The sequence below is a fragment of the Camelus bactrianus genome, chromosome 24 (genome assembly GCF_048773025.1).
Source record: "Camelus bactrianus isolate YW-2024 breed Bactrian camel chromosome 24, ASM4877302v1, whole genome shotgun sequence".
In the NCBI taxonomy this organism is placed as follows: Eukaryota; Metazoa; Chordata; class Mammalia; order Artiodactyla; family Camelidae; genus Camelus; species Camelus bactrianus.
The window spans coordinates 8,948,736-8,974,385 of record NC_133562.1 but is presented as its reverse complement, the minus strand read 5'-3'; the positions used below and the strand labels follow the sequence as shown (position 1 = coordinate 8,974,385).

The window sequence follows — 25,650 nt, the reverse complement described above, 5'->3', positions numbered from 1 at the left end:
CTTTTTCAGCTAGGTTTTCTATTTTTCCTAAATGAACTGAATGCAACAGGTAGATTGTTTTTCTTATTGCCACTGGGCGAAAAATTGTAAAAATTATATAATTAAATGTATTTCTTGTGACATAAGATACAGCATGAATATCAAACCATATTTATATAGTACCTTTCATGAAAACATATTTTGTGGCAGAGTTTCAGCACTGCACCATTTTCAAGTTTTAAGCTAACATATTTATTTGGAAATCACCTGTGTTCAAATATTTTATAAAGTTTTATGCATACAGTTTCAATAAGTCAACAAGCACTTAGGGAGCACATGCCACGTTGCAGGCACTGTGCTAGGCACTATACGAAAAGAAAGAGTTCTTGTCTTCAAGGAGCTTATGGGCTGCTCTAGTTGAACCAAGAAAGGTTAAAAAGAGAATTGTGATAAAATGTGATAAACATTAAAGGTACATAAAAGAGGTGATTTAAGCACAGAGGAAAGACTCTCAAATCTGCCTTGAGAAACCAAGGAAAGCTTACCAAGTGAGGCCTAAGCTGATCCTTGAGAGGAAAAGGAATTAAACTGGGCTAGGGGCAGAGAGAAGGATTCTAGGCATGTATAAGGGTCTAACATGTGAAACAAAGTTACATGTTCAGGGAACTACATGTGGTCCAACTGCTGGAAATCAAAGTGTAAAATATGTAATAGTAGTAGCACATGAGCCCAGACAGGTGATGAGGGATCAGATTATGCTGAAGAACTTAAAATCTATCCTGTAGGCAATGAAGAGATATCTAAGGGTTTTTAATGGAAAACAGATGCAGTATTTGGGCTAAAATGGTAATTCAGACAGGCTGACAACAAACAGCCGTCACTAATAGGCAAAGGGATTAATCAGATTACATGAGAGATGCCGATGGCCAAAACTAGTACAATGGGGGTGCAGAAGAGTGTGTACGACAGACATGTAGGAGGTGCAATGGATGAGATCTGGTGACTATTTAGCTATGTGAGTTGAAGAAGCAGGAGTCTAGGACGACTCAAAGTTTTCTGATTTAGGTAACTCAGAGGTATGTAAAGTGTCAGTCACTGAAACTGTAAATAAAAGGATGAGTAGGTTTCACAGGTAAGTTTCAACTTTAGACATGCTGAAGTGGAAGGATACCCAGGTACAGATGTTCTACAGCAGACAGATATACTGGCTGTTTGGATTCCAGAAGAAAAGTCTCAGAGAAATAGATTTGGAATTTATTATCATATAGGTGACAGCAGAATACTTACTCTAACTGAAGATTCCTCCAGAAAGAAAAAATCAGAGAACCCGCCAAGGATCATATATACTGGGGGCAGTAGCATTTAATAGACAGCTGGAGAAAGACTAGCCAACAAATGAAGGTGAAAAAGGAACAGTAAGAAGCAAGACAATCAAGAGAGTGGCACCACTCTGAGAGAGTACTCGATGTCAAACGTCACAGAAAGGTCAAGTAAGGTAAGGACTGGGAAGCACTCACTAGATTTAACAACCAGGTCACTGATGACTTTTGCCAGAGCAGTTTCGATGTATGAGAAAGAGAAGAGAGCATGAGAATGTATTTCCTTTACCCCTCTTCTTCCGTCTCCTTCCTCACTTCCCCTGCACCCCTTTCTTTCTCTTTTTGGAGTGAATGGGAGTTGAGAGAAAGGAGTTATTGAGCACAGACCAATAAAAAATTGTTGAGGCTCACTCCCTGACATAATGGAGTGTCCGAGGGCTGAGTACTTAAACTTCTTTTCATCCCCATATTCACTCACTTGCTTGGCAATCTCATCCAGTCTCACAGCTTCAGATACCACCTACATGCTGACCAACTTTCATTCACATCTCTCTCCTAGACTCCTCTACAATCATACCCACCTACCCATCCAAAATCTTTATCTGAATGTCTATCCAACATCTGAAACAGAAGAGTCTCAAAACCAAACTCCAGATTTCTAACCACTGCTAATCTCACCCCCACCCTGCAAACCTGCTGCTCCCAGTCTCTTTCTTCTTAGCAAACAGCAACTCTAAAGAACACACTTGCCCTTCACTTACTCTGCCCCAGCCACACAAGTGTTCCTTAGTGTTCTTCAAACAAACCCAAAAGCACCTTCACCTTAAGGCCTTTGTGTTCACTGACTTCTCCACCTGGGATGGCTTCCCCCAGATATCCACAAGACTCACTTGCTTCCTTTAGAATCTGCTCAAATGTCAGTTTTAAAGTGAGGTTCTCTAATATCTCTTCTCACCCTGCTTTATTATTCCTCAGAGCCCCTGCTTCATCTAACATTTCTTTGTTTATTTTCTTTCTCCCTCAACCAGATTGTAAGCTCTAGGAGGTTAAAGATTTTGTCTTGTTTAGTGTCTGGTGTACAGTGGGCACTCAATTATTTGTTGAATGAATGAGCAAAGCACAGTAAAGTCTTATTTACTTAAAATTATTAGCTAGACTTGATTAACATGGATAGGGATAAAAATATGAATTAATAATAGGATAACATTACTTTCCAATATGAAAGAGACTTCTAAACAACAAGTAATGCAAACAAAATTATATGAAAAATATTTTAAAATACTATCCAATTCAGACAGTTGGCTATTCTTGCCCACCAATAACCTCAAATTTTAAACTTATGAAGTAATCTCAGTATCTTGCTTACTAGCCACTGGAGCTTGACTCTGATCACAAGTGTCAGCCACTAGAATTTCAGTTTCATTAGGTTTATGTTGTGGATGAGTTGAAGACTTTGGAACTTTTCTCAATTCTAAGAGAAAAAAGAGGAGAGATTATATATAAACAATTATGAAGAAAATAGATAACCCAATACAAACCTATCTTTAAATGCACTAGAAGCGCATTTTATTGACATAATTTTAATATTCTCATAAAAGGTTTATTCCTTTAGTTTCACTAAGAAACAAAGCTGGATGGAAGTTAAGATAGTGGGAGAGAGAAGACCAGAACAGGTAAGCTTCTTCTGACCTAATCCTTGTAGAGTTATAATATTTTAATGTATCTTTTCCTTGTGTATTGCTGCAAATCAGTGGGTTCATCTGCAACGAATACTGCATCACACAGCTTTTCAATCTTTGTTTAGTTTTTATTTTCTGGTAGGAAATCTGAAACATGCTTTATCAGAAATCATTCCACTATTGAAGGGTTTAGTTCAAAGAAAACCAAAAGAAGGACCAAAGTAAATGGAAACAGACTTTTACTAATTATAAGTAGAAAATATCATTAAAAAGTACTATAAATTTTAAAATAAACATGCATGGATGATTAGAAAGAGAAAAGGAATAATTAGTCATTAAATTAGTTTTAAAATAATTTGCATGGCTCAAAAGCGATCTTGTATTTTAAAACCAAAATGTCAGATTCCAAGTAAAAATGATCAGAACAAGATTAAAACTGACAAATTAAGTTTTAAATAGTTACAGGTTATTCTCATACAATAAATAAATAAGCCAAAAGCATTTTTACTAGATACAAAAGACAGCTTCCCTAATAAAGAGAAAATTGCTATGATTTGTTTTCCTAGATATTCTTTCCGATGGATTTAAACATGATCTAAATTATGCTTATCTGTAGTGATTCATGTCCTGTCTGACAGCAGACTAAAAGGCCCACAAATGTTCATTCCAGATTGATGATCTTATGTTTTTTTTGCTAATTATATCTGAGGTTTTTTTAAACAGTTCTTTTGTTTTCCACTAGATGGTGATGCAAGCCCATATAAAATAGAGCAAAAACTGTCAGTTTTCTAATATCAAAGATTAGGATTTACTATTTTTTTTATAGCTACTGTTAGCAACTTACCTGCATTATAAAAATATCTCTACAACTATGTATACCCCTTCCCCTCAATGCTTTCCTTGTTACAAACAGTTAAGGTTAAAGATGAAAGTCTTTACTGCTTATTTTTAGATCAATATTAAAAGTAACAAAAAAAAGTTAAAAAAAAACCCCAAAAAACAGCACTGTATCATGTAACAGGATAAATTTCAGGACTCTAATGAAAAGGTAGTTCCAAAGCATTTAGCAGAAATGGTAAACTGGGCCTGGAATTAGAAATATGCCACTGATAAACCACAAAGTAGATACATTATAAAGCCACTTCTTGATTTACTACCAACTGCCACATATTATAACAAATAAAAGTAGCTAGTTACAGCTACTGGTGGGAGTAGCTGCGGGTAAGACTTGGAAAATACAAAAGTTTAGAGCCAGGAAGATCTATGTCATCTGCTTATTTGACAGATTATTTAACCCCTCTAAAGAGCAAATCTTTCTTCATCTATAAAATGAAGGTGCTAACAGCTACCTCACAAACCTGTCATGAGAATTAAAATATAGTAATAATGTATTCAAATCACTCAGCATAATAACTGGCACGCAGTAGGTGGAAATTAGGTTTACTTTCCTCTTTCCTTCTATCCCATTCAGGTATATACACATAGGATTATTTTTCAAATAAAAAAAAGGAAAAAACTATTCACTACATTTGTAAAATGCTTCGCTCTTACATATTAAGATGAACAATGCATATCTATACATAATACAGGCAGAAAATGCTCTCCCAGTCACTGCACTAATGGAAGTTAAACTTACAGCTGTAACATAAGTTACCTGAACAATGACTATATTCCTAACAACAGACAAATACCTTTCTTTTTTTCAAACAGAACTAGATAAACCAGTCCTCACCATTTGCACACCCAGAGTGCTCCAGTTGAGTATGTGTTTGTTCTACGTATCGGACGTGGAGGTTCTCCTTTCTTCGTAGCCGGTTAGCACCAGAAAATGAAAAGGCTGTTATTGGCGAATCTGGAATAACATCTTCCTCAGATTCAAGGTCAGTTGCTTGATGTTGATTATTCCTAGAGGAAAATAAGGACAATTGAAAGAACATCAGTTAAACAAATATTTATTAAAACATCTATCATATACTAAGGAATCATGGCAGAATAGAGGTATGAAGCTGTAAGAGAGGTAATTCCTTGCATCTAATGTTTCAAGTCTAAATATAAGGATTAGAGAAGTCCCCAAATGATCAGAGTACCAGGTGTGGAAAAGTATTGTGAGAAGTAAAGTAGCAAGTGTAGTTTGTGGTACCTGAGGTAAAATTATAGGGATTTCAAATGGCAGAGAAAATCAGCAGAGGATCCTCCAAGTTTGAGTACAGGCAGGCAGTACTGTGTACATGTGTCAGAGAAGGAAGCTGGAACTGCATGAAGCAGAGCATTACTCCTCATTATTACTATTACTTATTACTTATTAATTATTAAACTCATTATTGAGAATATAATAGTAAGAGTATAGAGTATAATTCTCTTATTACTTATTATTACTCTCATTTTAAAAATAGAAAATAAAGATACAGAAGTTAAGTCATTTACTACAACAGTAACAGAACCAGGATCTAAGTCCTGGCAGCCAGACTCCCAGGACAATACTGTTAAGCACTCAATGTGTTATCCCTACTATAGAGCTGAGAAACCGTTAAGATCATGAGTCTAGGAAGAACATAAGACTAATGACTAACTACAAGTAGGACTCGAACTTTGAGTTTCTACCCCTGCTTCTATCCAGGCTCATTTACAGTACTCTCAACACATCAGTCAGAACAGTCCTAATATGTCACTCTCCTGATTAAAACTTGCCACATTTTCCCACTTCACTGAAAACACAAGCCAAAGTCTTTTCAATGATTCACAAGGTCCTGTGTGATCTGACTGTCCCCCTCCTCCTATGACCTCTCTGCACCACTTTCGTATTAGATTCCACTCCAGCCACCCTTGCTTCCTCGAGGCTCCTCAAAAATACCAGGCATACTGGAGCATACTTTGGGTTTTTTGCTCTAGCTGTTTCATCTGCTTGGAATGCTCATCCCCAGATACTGCATGGCTAATTATCCCATCTCCTTTAGGTGTTTGCTGGAGTTTTATTTCTCATCAATGCTAGCTTTGAACATGCTATTTAAAACTGCAGCCCCCTTCCCACACCCTAGTACTCTGTTACTTGTTATTCTGCTGTTACTTTATCTATGGCATTTATTGTTTTCTAACATTGGTTTGTTTACTGCTCACCTGCCAGAATATGAGCTCTAAGAGGATAAAGATCTTTTTGGTTCACTGATACATCGCAAGTGTCTACAACAGTGCATACTTGGTACATGCTCAATAAATACTTGTTGAATGAATGAATATGAGATTCCCAAATTCCACTAGAAAAATAAATTTGTGCTGATTCAATTCAGGACTGAAGGCACTTAAAGACTGGGTTTGAACTGAATTGTGGTTATTAAGTAAAATAAAGTTATTTCACTTTAACTCAATTGACTTTTCCATGTCAAACCATTACGGATCCTATTTGCCACTAATTTTTATCAGTCTGTCCTAATGTACTTGTATCAATTTGTAATACTATGTATTTCCAAACAAAGAATAATGACTTTTTTTTTTATAAATTATGACCAACAGAGATTTTTTAAAAATTAAAATACAAAGATTAATTTATTCTAACACAGATTTATATCTTAATATCCTGAATAATTTCAGTATTATCTATGGTCTATAATCCTATGTTCTATACTGAGGAAAATCTTTAGAGCTAATACCTAATTTTTACTCTCTACCTACAATTCTACCATCTTATTCTGGAAAAAACAAAGTAAGCTAAAGTCATATGAGAAACCCTTACAAATTAATGGAGCATGAAATCTACCTGACCTTGCTGTAACTAATCACGTCACAGACTACCTGCCTATTAGTCATAAAAATTCAACCTGAAACATGAATGAGTCATGAGAAGAGATTAATTTCCTGGCAGAGTCAATCTAGAAGTGGCTGCGATCACAAAAGGAAAAGGAGAAAAAAAAAAATACCAAAAACTAGCACTAACTAGAGGTGGCTAAACTAAGTAAACAAGTGCGGGCTTTGTCCTCCTTTGTCATTAAAGAAAAAGGGGGAAAAAACAACTTTCAAACTTGTTAACCAAGTTTCTTCTTTAAAGCATTAGGTCGCACTCTGATTTTCTGAGAAAAGTTAAAAGTTTATGCCACAGCTTTTGGTTATTTATGCACACTGGTCATCTTTTTCTTTCTAAGAGTCTGATAGCGTCCCCTTAAATTCCTGTCGAACTACTTTTAGTTGTCTTTTTTTCCAAAAACCCGTAGGTCTCCCTTAATAATGAGTCTATAAAAAAGTTTTTAATATTCAGGCTTTTGTCCTCCTCTAAAGAACTTAAACTTCCAGTTAAAACATAATTCAAATTTAATGAAGTAGTTATAGCTCTTCTAACAATATAGATATTGTTTAGCTCTCAGGAAGGCAGCTGACAATGAATCTCTTGAGATCTTTTCATTGTAAACAAAAAGAGGATATACAAAGGTACAAATGACTGAACACCAAACGACTGAACACCACACAAAGAATTATCATCACTGAGGAAACTTGTGGTAGTATGCCTCAGGGCTCCATCCTCAGGCAGGTTTTGTTCAACATTTATTACTAGTTTTTGATGCAGGGCACTGGTGGAATATTTATCAAGTCTGTGGAAGACACAAAGTTGACAATAAAAGCTGACCTAATACACAGTGGGGGAAAAAAATCAACGTATTAAAGACCCACCTCCTAGAGGTTGAAATGGGCCAAATCTAAAAAAAACAAATAGGACAGAATAAATGAAAGAGAAAAGCCTCACTTAAGTGAGCTAGAAGAGAGAGAATTCAGGCCTTGCCACCTACACAGGGTGACACCATGCAGGCAAACTTGTAAGGCTGTTTCAGCACCAAACTAAAGAAAGGGTATACAAACCCTGAAGTGAGGTAGACCTGGGTCCAAATCCTGCATCTGACACTTACTAGTCACATTGGGTAAGTTAACCTCAGCCTCAGTCACCTCATCTATTAAGTAGGTACAGTACTGTACTTTCCTACTTTCTTTTTGTAGGAAAGTTGTGAAAAAGAAATAACATATATATACAAATATAATACAATGCCCAGAAAACAGTATTTAATCAATAGTGCTCTTATCTTAAAATGAAGAGTCTTTTGATAAAAGGTTTTCTCAACAACTACCATAAAGCCATGACTCTGAAGTCCTGTATTTTTATACTGACACAAAAAGTCTACAAGTAGAGGACAGGGAAGACTCTGACTTAAGGGTTCTAGTTAGCAGTAAACCCAGTAAGGAACCACCAGTAATGTGTTTTGACCACATATAGAAAAATAGACGGGACAGTACTGCTTTACTGGTCAGACTGTATCTAGAAGACTCAATTCTTAATTAAAATATCGATAAACTGAAACATTAAAGAGAAATGGTAATTTGAAGAGTCCTGAAGGAATGCTATTTCACTGAGGAATAGTTAATAAACACAGGGTATCTATGCTGAAGAGTATGAGACTCAGGAGGGCCCTGGTAGCTGTCTTCAGGCATACAAAGGGCTATCGAGTAGAAGAGGGGGTAAACTTGTTCCAGGTGGTCCCAGAAGGCAAAATCAGAATCAGCAAGTATCACTTACAAGTACAGTGATTTCTACCCAAATGCAGAACTTCCTACTAGTATCATCTCACTAAAATTAAAAAGGCTTGGGAGAGAGTGAACTTGTGTAAGAAGTGTTGAAACAATGGCTATTTCTTAAAGAAGTAATATAAGTAATTCAATTTAGAAGTGAGCACTGAATGAAATGAATCCTATAGCCCTGAAGTGTAGACAGACTTCTTTGACTTTCACTGGCCCATCACATCCATTTCCCAAAACAAAATGAGTCATGACCTCAACATGTAGCTTATTTAATTATTTGCTTTTTGTGATTGGTAGAGTTGAACACATATTTTGAACTTTGTAACAACAAATTTTTTTCTGAATAATTTCTTACTATAGTGTCACTAAACACTTACCATACCATACAGGTATCTGTAACATCAAACAGAGCTTAGGTGCGTCAGAATTACTGCATTTAGTAAGAAAAAGTATAAATCAAGTAATACTTTTTCCAAAGTTCAGGGAAATTTCAGGCACTAAATAGATTTTACAGTGGTTTAGGCAGTCAGAGGAAACCAGGTTGCCTTATAAGATAATATTTGCTATTTTTTTAAAAATTGAAAGCAAAAGGGAATTTGAGGATAGCAAGCTACAGAAGAAGTTGGCTTATGAGAATAACTATCTTAAATTTCAGGAGAGAACTGAAAGACACAATAGATTACCTCCTACACTGTTGCAAGGTTTGTACTAAATAAAATATACATGCCCTGAGCTCATCTATATGTTGAGCTTTACTGTAATTTCAAACTTCAGCTTTTACTTCTTTTCTAAAATATCAATGAGCTTCAACAGAAAAATTTTTTGAGAATGTTAAAAATAAAATAATTCTAGTTAAAAAATAAACTAGAACTCATATTTCACCAAGAAAATGACATTATCTAGTTTCAATACACTTTTTAACCTTGGTTTTGGAGGCATTCACATAATTCTGTATTAACCTCTACAGACTAGTTATCTTATTTATCTCTGGTATTCATAAATATCAGGGCTGATGTGTTCAAAATACCGTATTGCTAACTTACTTTACATAACAAAAATTAATGTAGGTTAACAAATACTTATCTGAAACCTTTGGAACCAGGTGTAATTCAGAATTTAATTTTTTTTTTTTAATTAAGGGTAATTCAGAGCATATACAGCTTGTTACAAAACACCTCCATTGGAGCCTGAGGTATCAACTTGTAGTCAAGCACACTGATATTTCCACAGCAAAGCACAGAAATGCTCACAGGAAGTGGGACAAATAAGGACTATAATAAATAGCATCTTGTCAGTTGAGATGAGCTTAGGTTGTGAATAACATTTCAAAAAAAACCTTTCAGGTTTTGGAATCATATAGAAAAGATTGTGGATTCATGTTTTGGCCTCACTTCAAATATGTACCATGAGTAAAAAGTGCTGACATTTTCATATACACGTTTGATAACCTCAGTCTGATCCCACAGCCATCTTTCCTCATCTATTAGGCCCCCTCAAAACTGTCTTTGGCTACCAATGTTCAGTGGACTGATAACATGGGGAAATATCAAAATGCTATTGGACAGCTACTACTTAAAAGCATACCTATAAAGATGTTAATTCCACTTGTGAGATGTGTTTACACATAACAGTAACTACTCTAAGCCAAAATAGTATGTTACGTCCACATAGCTTACCAGAGTTTTTGTGGATGTCCACTCAAATGCAACGGAGCCTTTAAAAACCCTATAAATCATTAAGACTATCCTGAATCCTAACTCTTAAAAAATATTACGTAAGTTTTATATAAATGGGAACTAAGAACTGGCCATACCTCTGCTCTGCATCAGTCAGACTAGATCCAGAAAAACATTCTTTTTTTTTAGGACACTGTTGGATAATGGAAAGAACAGAGTCCTCTAACTCAGAAGATGGGGTTCTGAGTGATGTCTTATCATTTTATTTTTTGAGATTTGGTTTGCTTGTCTATAAAGCAGAGATAATAAAACTACCATGAAGAATCATAGTGAGGATAAGAAATAATAAGTGTAAAACACAAAGAAGAGTAACTGGTACCCAGGATAAAAATTACCATTTTTTTATTAAACGAAATAGGGGGAGAGGGGAGAGGAACAGAAGGAAGAAGTTCCCCAGACCTGAGAAGTGTGTAAGAGGAAATACTTAGATTGCTTTTATGAAGCTTCTGGGACAGGCTGAAAGGGAGGTAACAAAACTCAAATATTTATTTAAAATGTAAGTATTTCAAATAATTTATTTGGAATAATTTATTATTTATAATAGTTATAAAAATCAAAATGCTTTAAATTAAAATGTTCTGGTACTTTATATTCATACATTAACTTAAGAGATGCATACGCTCTTTATATATACTCCCAAAATGAAACAAAAACACAGTGATTTTCTTTATATTTTCAATTGCAGAACATTTTATAATTTAAAAAAAATGAAATCTTTAACTCTTAATATATCTTTACAGTTTGCATAGCTAAGTAAAATGAAGAAAGAGAAATTGGGGGAAATATTCAATTTTCTGCCACAATTAAGAAAAAATACTTACACAATTTTCTGCTGCAGCTGTTCAGAAAGCTTTTTATTTTCTTCCTGTAGAGTATTCTTTTCATTCACTTAAATATAATGTGGAAAAGCAGCACAAATTATAGCAATGTTAACACATATGTCAAGGCTTTTTCAATAATTTCAACAATTACGGAGAAATTAGGATTTCAAATTCTAAGTCATAATGTTAGTCAAGGTTCATGCTACTGTTCAAAACTAATTTGTTACTAGGTAGTGATTACTACATCTCATATTGAACCTGTTCCACGTAAATGATTAACTAATAATTTTAGGTAATGCTTGTAGGCAAAAAAGAAAGAGTACCTCATGTACTGGGGAGTACGGTTTAATTATTCATACCATGGACAAGAAAGCATTCCATCTGGTTACTCAGTCCTACTAATTTCAAATACCATTTTAGTGAGTCATTTACCTTGAAATAAATCTGATCATAAAATACAACACTGACTATCAGTGTAATTTTATAACATTAAGCACATTAAGGAAATTTTCTTCCTTAGTCATACTGTTTTATGAATAATTATGGTAACAGTAATTTAAATATATCCAATGAAGTAGTATCTGCTTGTTTGAATCTACCTTTACTAAATTTTCCTATCTATCCTTATTTATAAAGCAGAAATTCAATTTTGGGTTATAATTCCTACTGCAGCCAGCACAAAATTTTAATCAATCCTTAATATTGTATCATTGGCTAAGTATGTGCCTTACTAGGAGGGATATATCAAAGAGATCAAGTCAGAGTAAGTACAATTAACCTCTCAGAAACAAAGTTAATCATACTCCAAAAATCTGTTAATAATTTACTGCTTTATAAATCTAAACATATTTTCTTACACTGAGTACATAAAAATTTGTTGACTAGCTACAATATGTGAGGTTAATAAACTACCTCCTGTGGAGGATCTTAAGGAAACCTTAAGATAAGACAAGCACCAAAAGGAAAGTGTAGTCTAATGAGAGACAAGATATTACATAAACACATATTTTTTTACAATTGAAAGTGACAAGGGTATCAGAATAAGTACAATTAACCTCTCAGAAACGAAGTTAATCATACTAAGTGAAATTCTAAGGAGAAAAAGGTTACTTTGGGTCGTTGAGAAAAATCAGGAGAGGATTTGGGAGGACAACTGAGCTGGACAGGTGACTATTCTATGCAGAGAATGGAACAAAGTTGAAAGAAAGATTAAGTATAATAAATGGTAGGAAGTCTTCAAAACCAGGCTAAGAAATGTGAACTTTATCTTAAAAGATGATCAGGTATCATTTTTCAGAGATGAAAGATGGGAAGATTGATTTATTAAAAATAAGTCAGCTGCCATACTGAAAAGCCAAGAAGGGTGCCACCAGCAGATCAGAACTATAAAAAAATTCCTGAATGATTTAAAAACAGAGAGGTTCAGACTGATGGCAAAATACAACAAAGGGCCTTTGAAAAAAAAAAGTGTGGGGTGGGCTTCCCCAGCAGAACCTCATATTAATTCCAACGGCAGCAAGGCCCAGAAATTGCTGAATGGGTAAATAAAGAGTGGCTAATAGTTGCTCTTAGGCTAAAGCCATGAGGACAGAGATCTAGAAGTTTTAAGACAGGGGAATCCATTAATAAATACTGAGACAAGGATATCAGGGCAGTGCTCTAAGTAACATATAGTGATCACTAGAGAAGGCATTTCCATACCCAGAAGATAAACTACTTATATACCCGACAGAAAAGCTCTCCAGTCAAGTGTTCTCCCTCCCACTTTCAGCCACTGGAGTAGGGCTCCTGTCAGTCAGAACTTGCATTCACTATTAGCAAAGGAGGGATTCTTCCTTGGGTTAATGAAGTAAGATTGCATTTAACAAGCCATCAATCTAGAAATACCTACAATTATACACAATCAAGATCAATAAACAAACAAACAAAACCCTGAAAAACACAAAAATCTTTAAAAAAATTATAAGCTAGTCAAAGAGAAGAATTAACTTCTGGATAAGTAGTTTTAATGTAGGAAACAAGAGATATGTGACATCTTCAGAAAGATTTCAAACGCTGATGCCATGAAAAAGAAACAAAGATCGTAAAAATCAAAAACATAATACATGGGAAGAAAGAATAAATGTGATTGAAGATAGCACTGATAATATCCACCAAAGTGATTCTTCTAAAGTTCAGCACAAAAGAATAAAGTTACAAAGTATAAAAGAAAAGTTAGGCACAAGGGGGATCCGACATCAATTTAATGAGTTCCAGAAGAAGAAACAAGAGAGAATGGAAAGGAACAAACACTCAAAGAAATAACCAAAAAAACCTCCTTGGACTAAGCAAACACTTGACAGTAGTAGAGGTGACTAAATATTCCAACAGTAGTCTTACTACAAAACAACCAGATCCTGCATAAAAATATACTTTTTACTAAATTGCTGAGCTCACAGGACAGGAAATCCAAGAGAACCCCATACTACCACCACAATCAACAACAACAAAAAGAAGCTGTGAGCTAAAACCCAAGCAGTGCAAACAAGCAGATGTTGGTATCAGCACTGGTGGAGGGACTGAATTTGAGATTTCCAGTTTAAGCCTCAGCTCCTGGAATGGAGCCAAAGTGATCCTAATTCACTTACCCCTGGAGTCAGCGGAAAGTAACTCAGATATGGAGTCTCAAGTATTTCAGATTACAGAATTATCTTACGAAGTAATGAAATAATCAAAGATTTAAAAGATGGAAGACCCAAAACGAACATGACAGAAGTGATCACAAAAGATGAGTAGGCAGACGAGACTGAGATAATTTGAGCATCAGTAAGAACAATGAACATAACTGATTGACACACATTGAATATGTAAAATTCCATGTATCATACTCAAAAACAAAAAGCCCCATTCCGGTCAAAAGCAAAAGGAAACAAAACATACACAACACACAAAACCTCATTTGTCACCATTGTAGGTAATTCATATATGATCTTACTCTGAAAATTGTCAATTAAAGGGAAAAAATTAAGATGTACCATGTCTTTCTAGTAGAAACTATATTCCAAGGTAACCAATAGCCCCAACTGATGAGGGAGAATTCTTGTTTACAGAAGAATGCCAGCCGATAATGTAGAAAGAATAACAGAAATGGGAAATTATCATTTTGTAATCTCTAATTAAATAATTCAGGCAAGAATCACCAATGGATACTAAAACCATTAAAAAGACATTGAGAGAGAATTGTATTTATAAAAGATTTCATAGTATCACACATCCATCCTCCCAAATCGATTACTTGGTGATATTAGGGGAAAATATATTTCAATAATGGAGAAGTTTGGCCATCAATCCCTAAGGGTGGAATAACCTGACAACCTAGCTCCTGATACGATGCAAAATAAGACAGTTTTACCCATGAAGCACTGCTGTCAAAAATATTTAATCTGGACTACAGATAGAATTTCTATTTTACAGGAAGTAAACAAACAAGATAAAGAAAATGATGAGAAAAATCCAGAAAGTGGCATAATTTTAGGAAAATGGCCTTACTTTTTCAAGAAGTCAATGACATGAAAGAAAAAAATAGGAAGGGAGCTATTCCAGATTAAAAAATGACAAATGCAACGTGTGATCTATGATTGACAGGTTTCAACAAAAACTGCTACAAACTACCTGAAAATGGACAACTGTAGAAATATGAATACTGACTGGCTATTAAAGAATATCAAATTATGGGTAGTCTTTGGTAGGTAAGGTAATGGTACTGTGGTATTAATGTTATCAATTAATACATTTCTGCCCAAAGCTGAAGAGGATGTAGGGAAATGGACACTTTCAAACACTCAACCAAAAACTGAACTGCCCATCAATATGAGAATACGGGTAAATAAATGACATCGACACCATGCAGCCATGAAAAGGGCTGTCTACTCTTTAACATCTAGGTTTTTTGCTTGTTGAGTTTTTGGCTATTTTTCAGACAGTTAAAGTTGCTAAAAATCTGATTATTATATTTTAGACATGACTGGAGTTTACTTCAAGTACTAATGATAATATAATTGTGAATCTCAACTATGTCTATTAAAATGTAATAGTTTTCTACTCATCAATAATATTCTTATATTCCTAAATAAATGCATGCATGCATTCATACACACAAACCACAGAATCTATAGACCTAAATAGATAAACATGTAAAGATTTCTAATACATAGTCTAAAATAATATAAAACACGTCACAAGAAAGTAATATGATTCCATTAAAATTTAAAAGAGAATAGAGAGGAGGGGGTATAAGGAGGGTCAGAGACAGTTAGAAAGATAGATAAACCCGGACCTGGACAGATGTTTATTAGATTGTTAATAGTAGCAGAATAAAACTATGTTCTTTCTATCTCTTTTTAAAACAATGAGCATATAGTCATTCTTGCTTATGTAACCAGAGGATAGCAATATAATTAATAGAAAAGTCAAAAGATGGAATTAATTTGAAAAAGATAAAGGTAAGAAAACCCTACATTAAGTGGGTAAGAAGAATAAACTAAAAATGGTATACTTATTAGTAATGTGTCCAAAAACACAGTGAAAATCCAAAAAAGTATACACCTCTGTAGAACACTAAATAGTCTGCTTTGTGTTTAACTTTACCAAAAATAAATGAAATAAAGATAAAACCAAAGAAGCAAATATAGACATATCCAGAAGAAATTTGCTTCTTGTCTTTACACCTGGTGAGACTTTAAGGCCAACATGGACAGTATTTGCACAACCTTTTTATACCTTATTTCTTACTAAAATTAGCATGAGATTAAATCTGTGAAAAGGGAAAAAAGGACATTTGAACTTTTAAATAAAGAAAAATATATGTAAATAATCCATCTGATGGTAACAAATTTAATAATAGGTTTTAACCTCAGCATACTATGCTTTAAATACTTAATAAATGAAGAAAGGAAACTCACTAAGCTCTGTGATAAGTTTAAGATTCTGCTGCCGGATGTTTTCAAACTCTTGCTGTTTCTTCCGCATATGTTCTTCAGTTACTGCACAGCGATCACATAATCCTGCTCTTAGTCTATGAAACAAAAACAAAATATTTTCAGAGTAGAACTTAAATGGTCTCATGAAAAAATATATAAATAAAAAATACATGAGGTGATGGATGTGTTAATTAACTTGATGGTGGGAATCCTTTCACAAAGTATACATTTATCAAAGCACCATGATATATACTTTTTAAAAAAAATTTCATTTGTCAATTATACCTCAATAAAACTGGAATTAAAAAAAAAGTTTGCAACTACTAAAAGATACCTCCTTATATTTAAATTTCAAGATTTTGTATACTTTATGAACATCTAAAGAACTGACTTGGCAAATATAGAGAAAATTAACTAGTTACTATGCCTTTAATATAGTCTCAAATAGGCTGAAAGCATGCTACTACATCATTTTCTATAGACTGCAATTGAGTGAAATTCTGTAAAAATATGCCAATTTAAACTCTATCCAAAGGAACTTATTAAAGAAACTGATCTTGTTTTAATTTATTATAGCAAAAATATGAACCCAGTCCAGTACCAACAGGCAGAACTGTATCTTAAGCAAGCTTGCACCTGCTTCGCTCAGCATAGCATATACCACATAAGTGTTCAACTACTTTTTTAGCTGTTTTTGTCAAAGAATGCATAGTTTAAAAAAAGGTAAATCTCTTTTCAGCATTAAAAAAAGACTCTAATGTTAGCAGAAATTCACAATGTACTATTGTGTTAAAAATTATAAAGCAGCTTTTATTGGGAGGGGTGGGTATAGTTCAGTGGCAGACCATATGCTTAGCATGTATGAGGTTCTGGGTCCAATCCCCAGTACCTCCATTAAGAAAAAATAAATAAACAGAAAATAAAAATAAAAAATAGCTTTTACTAATTATTTCTGAGTGCTGAAGGGAAGAGGAAAATACAGATATTGCACAGAAGGGCTGGGTGATGTAAAGTGTATTCCAAAATGTTAATAACAGCTATCTTGTAGGTACCAGTATTACAGATTTTCTGCTTAGTGTTTTTCTATATTTTTCAAAATTTTTCTAATTTCATTATTTATACAATCAGGAAAAAACATAGTTAAAAAAGAGACACAGACCCCACAGTAGAAATTTAAAAAATATAAATTCTAAGATAGTAATTTTAACTCAATACCCTAAGTCTGTGTCTACGGAAGTCATAGCATGGTAGTACATATCATAAATTTTAAAATAAGGAGACAAAATGTGAAAACTATACAACTAAAACAAATAAAAAGAATTTAGATTTTTATATAAAGCTCATATCAACAATGTTGATATAGACATTAAAAATAAAAATTAGAGATCATAGGTTGCATTAGTAGAACTAGAATTTCTAGACTAAAGAGTTGGGCATCATGGTTTAATTGGAGTAGATTCCAAAGACAGGAATTAGGCCAATCAAGATCTAAGATGACAAGGTGAACACCTGCATGTATTTTTGCTCCCTCCCAAAATCCCACAAAACTACAGTAAAGATATATGTGTATTTTTAAGCACACAAGGCTATGAGGACAGGAAGAAAGAGGGGGGAGAAAAAAAAGGCAAGGCAGTTGGTGGGCAAGGCATCCGGTGGGCAAACAGAAACTGACCTGAGCATGCTGAATCCAAAGCCAATGGTGGGAAAAATCTATAACTACTGTCCAAAATGATAGCCACAAGCCACATGTGGCTACTTCAATTTAAATAAATTAAATCAAAATAGAGAAGATTAAAAACTAGAGGATTATTCTAGAAGGTCCATCATATCAATAGGAGTTCCAAAAAGAGCAAAGTGGGGGCAGGTACAGAAAAAGACAAAGGAACAAAAAAGACATAAGACATATAGAAAGCCAAATGACTGGCATAAATCCAACCATATCAATAACGTTAACCATGAACTGATTAAACACTCTAATCAAAAGGCAGAATTTGTGAGATAGGACAAAAAAATAAGATCCAACAAATGCTGTCTACAACAGACACTTCAGATTTGAAGATACAACTAGGCTGAAAGCAAAAGGATGGAAAAACATATACCATGCAAATGAAAACCAAATGAAAGCAGGAGTAACTACATTAATTAATATCACACAAAACAGACTTTAAGATAAAAGTGTCACTAGAGACAGTTAATTTTATAATAAAAGGATCAATTCATGAGAGAGATGGACCAATTGTAAATACATCTAACACTAAAGCCCCCAAATAACAGAGCAAAAACTGACAGAATTGAAGAGAGAAATAGAAATTCAACAATAATAGTTGTAGACATGTACTTTCAATAATGGACAGAACAAGTAAGACAGAAAATCAGCATGGATATAGCAGGCTTGAACACATTAACCACCACCTAGACCTAACTGACATCTATAGAACACTCCAGCCAACAATGTAAAATGCACGTTCTTCTTAAGCACACTTGGAACATTCTTTAGGATAGACCATTTTCTAGGTCACAAAAGAAGTCTCAGTAAGTTTAAAAGCACTAAAATCATACAAAGTATGTTCTCTCACCACAATGGAATTAAACTAGAAAACAACAGAAAGAAATTTGGAAAATCCACAAATATGTGAATATTAAATAATGCACTCCAAAATAAGCAATGAGTTAAAGGAGGATCACTAGAGAAATTATAAAAATAGGGCTGTAGCCAAGTGTCAGCGCCCCAGTGTAAAATCCTACGCAAGTCAAAGCTGCAACTCCCCATTTTCTTACTGAAAAGTAGAGCTCCTGTAACATACACAGAGTCCTCAGCTGATCTTCCTCTTCATAGGAAAGCTCCTGGGGAAGGGAGAATGAGGAAGGGCTGGAGTAAGACAGACAATAAAAAGCAGAGAACATCACGCCAATTAATGCAGAAAATTCAAGCCAGTTGTGCATTCTTAAATACACACAACCAAAGATCACTAGTGTATAAAGCAAACCAGTAACACGAAAGAGAAAAATCAAAATAAATACAACTGATTCTGGAGGAAAGAATACAGGGGATACAAAAGACATCTGGCAGCAAAAGGCAGGAGGAACTGTCTAGTATTCTTAGAAGAATGAGAAGCGACGCTGACATAAAACAACAAAAGGGTACCCACATACACAAACATATATATAAAGCAGTGATCAACAAACAGTATACAGTTCTTAGATACTAAACATATGATTATTAAAATAACTTCAATAATAGGGTTGGAGAATAAACGAGAAGAAATCTCCCAGAACATGGAAGAAAAAACAAGTAACAGAAACAAGACAAATGATTACAAAGGATCAGTTTATTTTTGTTAATTTTAATTTTTATTTTTTTAACTTTTTTTATTGATTTATAATCATTTTATAATGTTGTGTCAAATTCCAGTGTAGAGCACAATTACAAAGGATCAGTTTATGACCAAGAAGAGAAACTACAAAAACAGAGAGAGGAAATAACAGGCAAAAATTGCCAGACCTTAAGAGATACTAGTCTTCAGGTTAACAGGCTGAGTGTCCAGTGCAATAAAGGAAACACTCACATGCATACACACACACACACATCCCATTATGAAATTTCAGAAGAATAAAACATCCTACATTCCAGAAAGGGCAAAAAATTTATTACCTATAAAAGAATGAACATTAAAATGCTATCAGTCTTCTTAGCACTGGATGCTAACAGATGAAAAAATGTCTTCAAAGTTTTGAAGGAAAACTATTCTGAACCTAGAATTTTATATCCAGTCAAAATATCACCTAAATGCAACAGTAAAATAAAAACATTTCAGACATGCAAGGACACTGAAAATTTACTTCCTGTGCACTTTTAAGCAGTTGCTTGAGGGTGAGCTATAAAAAAAAATGAGCAAAAAAAAAAAAAAAAAAAAAGAAAAACAATAAAAAGGAAAAACAGGCCTACATTTTTTCAACCGTGTACACTAGTTAGGGAAGGTATCCTGAAGAATACATTTCAATTCAAATCTATGAGTAAGAAGAGTTAGCAAAACAAAAAAAGACAGAGTCCAGTAATTGAAAAATAGTTACAGAATCACCAATCTTCTGATTATGAGTACCAATTTTCTCTTTTAACAACAGTTGAAATGTGAGATTCCTATGACTGCCAAAAATGCTTTTAAAAATATTAAAATCTATCAGACAGCCATGGTTTAACTGCTTTGTTCAAATTTTTTTTTAAAAAGTGCTTTCTATCTTCTACTTTAGCAGTGACTGTTCCTTAGATTAAGTGAAATACTTTAGTTCCTTGAAGGAAGGTCTGTAAATGTAATAACAGTAGTGGCAAAACATAAACAAGCCAAATAAAATTAGAACTTTTAATTATCTAATTTATCTTTACTGGGTAATTCCTTTCATCTAAACATCTCACAATGTTTTCACAATATTAGCATAAGAAATAAGAATTGCTTCATCTTATGAAGAGTAAACAGTAAGTTTCAGAATTACCACTTAGAAATTTCAACAAACTACATGTTGCTTTTAAAACGTCTCAGCAAAACATTAATTTTTATAGCTCTTTAAAGCTTCCCTTGGATATCATTCATCCATATGACACAAAATTAAAATAAAATTTTAAGTAAGGCAGAACTTCACCAAATGTTACCTACTCTGACGTTAAAGGCAGTATTCAGTTAGTAGCAATTTTAAAGTAACCAAAAACAACAAAAAAACTTCCAAGAAAACAGGCTAGACAATAGGCAATGTTGAAGATTTAATATTTCAGAGTACTTGCTTTGGTAACTTTAGATCAAGCCTGACTACTCTGAGATAATCAGTTAAATTGTAATTCATTTACACAGCATTTATAAAATTAAGACAACACACAGACAAGGCATCATCAAACAGGAGAAACTGGAGAGTTTGGAGGGTCAAATTTAACCTAATTATCCACTAACTATGTAATCTTGGGACGGTTTCTTAACTCTTTGCCAGTGCAGTTTCCTCCCACGTAAAGTGGATTTATTGTCTACCTCATACTGTTAAGGTGAAGATTAACTGCTGGATGTCTGGATATAAAGTGACTCCTCAAATCTATTAGTTCCTACATTAAAAAAAAAAAGTCAGATCCAGATTATTTTTGGTTTCATTAAACGAAATTTCATGAAGTGAGGGACAAATCTTAAAGTAATCCCAGAAGGAAATTTTGAATTTGAAGAAAGGAAAGAAAAAGCATGTGTATAAAGAAATGAGCTACACACTCTTTGCCCCATCCCCAAATTAATGCCATGTAATGAATTATAGGCCCACCTCTCTAAAATGTAAAGGTGAACAGAATGAAAGGATAAGAAACAGCAGAGCAGAGTAACATCCACATGAAATTAGTGACCATAGATCATAAATAGAAAAGAATCAAGCTTTAAGAAAATGCAAAATAAAAAAGATAATTTTAACAATTAAATATGTTAACTGAATACGGAGATTAAGTTAGAAAAACTTCAATGGGAGAAGAAAAATCCACTTAAGAAAAGAAGCACAAGATGCAAAGGATAACAGAACAACCAAAACTTTAAATCATAAAGTGAAGAAATGTTAAGGCACCCTAATGTTCATAGCAGCACAATTTTTAATAGCCAAAATATGGAAACAACCTAAATGTCAATCAACAGATGACTGGATAAAGAAGGTGTGGTATATTTATACCATGGAATACTACTCAGCCTTAAAAAAGAATAAAATAATGCCATTTGTGGCAACATGGATGGACCTGGAGAACATCATTCTAAGTGAAGTAAGCCATGTGAGAGAGAAGAAAGAAATACCATGTGATATCACTCATATATGGAATCTAAAAAAAAAAAATATATATATATATATACACACACATACACACACACACACACACACCCCCCCCATGTGCTATTACTCGTATGTAGAAACTAAAAAAAAAAAAAGACACAAATGAACTTATTTATAAAACAGAAACAGACTCACAGACATAGAAAACAAACTTACGCACTGGGGGAAAAGGTGGAGGAACAGATAAATTGAGAGTTCAAGATTTGCAGATACTAATTACTATATATAAAATAGATAAACAAGTTTCTTTTGTATAGCACAGGGAACTATATTCAATATCTTGTAGTAACCTACAATTAAAGAGAATATAAGTATGCGTATGTATGAGTGAACCATTATGCTGTACACTAGAAATTAACACAACATTGTAAATTAACTATACTTCAATGAAAAAAAACAAGAGCTAAGATGAAGAACACTGTATCTTGGGGATGAAATGGAGAGCCAATTGTATTAAGCCAATTCAAGCAAAACATAATGAAAACTTTATCTTGTAATTTTTTTCAGTGCATTAACTTTGGATCCTAAACACCCTGCTAATGATCAACTAAACAGAAAGAATGCTGGAAGTAAATACAGACTTTGAGTGTGACAGCCACTGAAAGTGTTATCTCTTATTGTGAGAAATAAAATGACTGGCTCCAGCTACTGTGCTCTGAAATCCTTTGCCTGTTCATACAAGTGAACACACAGGCATCCCACACCAGTCTATTATTCCACAATAGGCTGACTATTCAAGTAAATGTGCATCCACTGAGGAGTAGTTGTAGAAGAAAGAGTACTCAACTTTAGTTTGCATACATGCAGAATATCAGGTTACTCTACCACTAAAGGCACAGTGGGAAATTCAAACTATCAGCCCCTCTGTAACATATATAAAAATGATAATAAAGGAAAAATATTAACTATAAAGAAAGCAAAAAACATTGTTATAAGTATTTCAAAGTCCTAAATAGCACTTACACTTTAGACAATGGAATACAGCAAAATCTGAAAGCCTTTTCTAATGTAGAGTGTTAACCTCATAGGTGTGGGGAAGAAAAAAGTTGGTATGTGGAGGTGAAATAACAGGCATTATTTTGAGAGTATTCAGTAAAAAGAATCCCTAGGATGCCTGAAAGTGGAGAAATACACAAGGGAGAAAAGAGAATGCCAGGAAGAGTATATTCTTAATTTCATAAAGAATTTATACAAAGTTGACATAAGCTTGGGAAAAAAGATCACTTTAAGTCTCAGAACTGATTACAAATGAAAACTAATGAATACTCTATTAAGAGAGAAATCACCTCTTACTCAAAAAGACCCAAGAACAAGACTCACCGATCTTCTAAAACTTTAATGGTTTCATGAAGCACTTTCTGCTGCTCTCTCAGCTGTTGATTTTTGGTGAAGAATTCTTCTAGTCTCTGTGCATCTCTAAAAGTCAAGAAGTAAGTTTTTGTTGTTGTTGTTTGTTTTTTAGGGAAAAATACTCTAACAAGATTATTCTGTCATTAAGCACTCCAAAGTATGATCTCACCACTTACCTACCATGAATTTGTTGTATCAAAACAAACAACTTAGAAGGTGAGGGTTGAATATCTTGTTAATCATAGTTCAAATTATACTAAAATTTGCTCTGCAGTATTTTTATGTTTTATAGAAATATCATCCTGAGCGCTAGGCATTCATCAAACACTGGAACACTGGAGTGAATTCTGATGCCACCACTGACTCAATGTTGTCAAAACTGCTATTAAAATACATTTAGGTTTTTTTTTTGTCTACATTTGTTAAAGTAAATAACAGATAACTACTCATATCATCTCTATTCTAATTATGAAGTGTTTATACTTTCTAATTTACTAAGTTTTATGTTGCTTAAAGTTTTATCTGGTACTACTTTTAAGCCAGGGCTTATCATGAAGCGTAAGTACGCTAACCCTATATCCTGATGCCTAGGTTTGAATCTCAGCTAACATCCACCACTGCATGACCTGGTGCAAGTAACTTTAACTCTCTGTGACTCAAAATGTGGATATATTAATATGTATCTACCTCATAAGAAATTTGCAAGAAGTAAGTAAGTACTAACAAATATATAGCATGCAGAACAGTACTGGTACACAGTAAGTTCTATTAGGTATCTGCCATTATAATTTTAGTCAGGAAAAAACAAAGATATCTAAAATTTTCTTGTAGTGGATTACCTGGTTACTTTCCAAGGTTATGTTACATTTTATCCCTCCATCATTATATTTCATAAAAGTCACATATATAAAGTATGCATATATTTTAATTCTATGAAAACCTATTAGAAACTGAATTGGGATTTTCTATGGTGTCTTGAAGCTGAAAATATAGGGTAATATCTTCGTTCAAACATGTTTCCCCAGTCCCCTCAAGGGTCTAAAATATCAGATCAAATAAGAGTGACAAACCAGTCTGCCACGAAAAGGAGATGTTCAAATGACTGTGCCAAAACTGATAAAATTTAGAATGAAAGATCACTAGCAACAAAAGAGATGAGCAAAACAACTAAGTCAAAATGTCAGATACCAATATGAAGGTACTTCTTAAATACTGGCTGAACATTTGATACTGAATGAAAAAACAATACATCTAAGAGTGGCCGCGTACTACACAACAAACACTCTTCTGGTAGCATATGTAGATACATGAAACTTTGGAAATAACAGAGAGCTGAAATTTGTTAATTAGGCTGTTTCTCATTTAATAATAAAAAAAGATTTTCTAATACTTCTAGAAAATGTATTTAATATAGAAGCAGCATCAAGTTTTCACTGATCCTATTTTGGGAGTATTTAACAAATACTCAACTGTCAACACTTCTGTATGTTTAATTTTCTAAATGAATTTGTGCAAAAGAGAAGCATTAACCATGTGCAGAGACAACGATCATCAAAACACAGGTCTGAAACAATGAACTGACTGACAAATACAGTATAGTTATTGATTTCTTGTCTAACTGCTTTTTCCAGATGGGAATCCCTAAGGACTTTACAGATCAGTTTCCATCTTAATAAATATTTTATGGAAAAAGATTATACATATATAAAAATTATGTTAGAATATAAATATATGCAAATATTAACTAAGGCTATATTCAAAATTATTACTCTTTTTCCTTTAGAGTTTTGAATAACTCGCCATCAACTATACAGGGTCCATGCTAAGTAAAGCTAATTTCCATATAAATAAAACACTGAGATCAAACAGGATATCAATATCTATTACTTTATAAATAAGACATCAGTATTATATATACTGATACTTACAAAATTCGTTCCTTTTTCAGTTTGGTTACTTTTACTTGCAAACCTGAAAAAAAAAAAAGAAAAAAACCCACAGTATTTTATTTATATACTTTACCACTTTTAAAGCAGTTAATAAGTTTCTTTATGAGCCTAATGCTACACTATTAAGTCACTTGAGTCTGGTCTCTGAACACTGAGCCAGGTCTCATTAGTTTTAAGTGTATTTCCCTTACTTCTACCCTGAGGTCACAAAAAAATATCTGCAACATTATTGCTTTTAGTCAATTGTGTGACAGCCAAATAGAATGAAAATTTCTCCACCTAAAGTGAGTTACTTCCTTTCTAATAGCATGGGCAAGCATATAATTAGAAGTTCACTATAAATGAAAGTTTATGTCCTGGCACAGCCTACGTATTTGCTAACAGCAATAGTGCTTATGTAGACTCAAGGCTTCTGGGATTAAAACAGATTGTGTCAGGAAGTCCTGGACTAGGAACACAACTGCTTAC

The 25,650-nt window shown here is 33.7% G+C and overlaps 1 protein-coding gene across 6 annotated transcripts in view; it reads right to left on the bottom strand.

Moving 5' to 3' along the window:
- Window positions 1-25,650, bottom strand: part of RBBP8 (RB binding protein 8, endonuclease) — a 75,117-nt gene that overhangs the window by 20,810 nt on the left and 28,657 nt on the right. For 5 of the 6 annotated variants that reach the window (XM_074352136.1, XM_074352135.1, XM_074352132.1 and 2 more), the window contains 6 exons: window positions 25,162-25,204; window positions 23,204-23,299; window positions 16,028-16,140; window positions 11,088-11,154; window positions 4,710-4,882; window positions 2,665-2,769 (listed from right to left, as the gene is read on the bottom strand). In XM_074352136.1, coding sequence (XP_074208237.1) covers window positions 2,665-2,769; window positions 4,710-4,882; window positions 11,088-11,154; window positions 16,028-16,140; window positions 23,204-23,299; window positions 25,162-25,204 — 597 coding nt within the window. Of the gene's footprint in view, window positions 1-2,664; window positions 2,770-4,709; window positions 4,883-11,087; window positions 11,155-16,027; window positions 16,141-18,823; window positions 18,890-23,203; window positions 23,300-25,161; window positions 25,205-25,650 lie in introns of those variants that run through there. The other variant, XM_074352137.1, reaches the window with a different exon arrangement.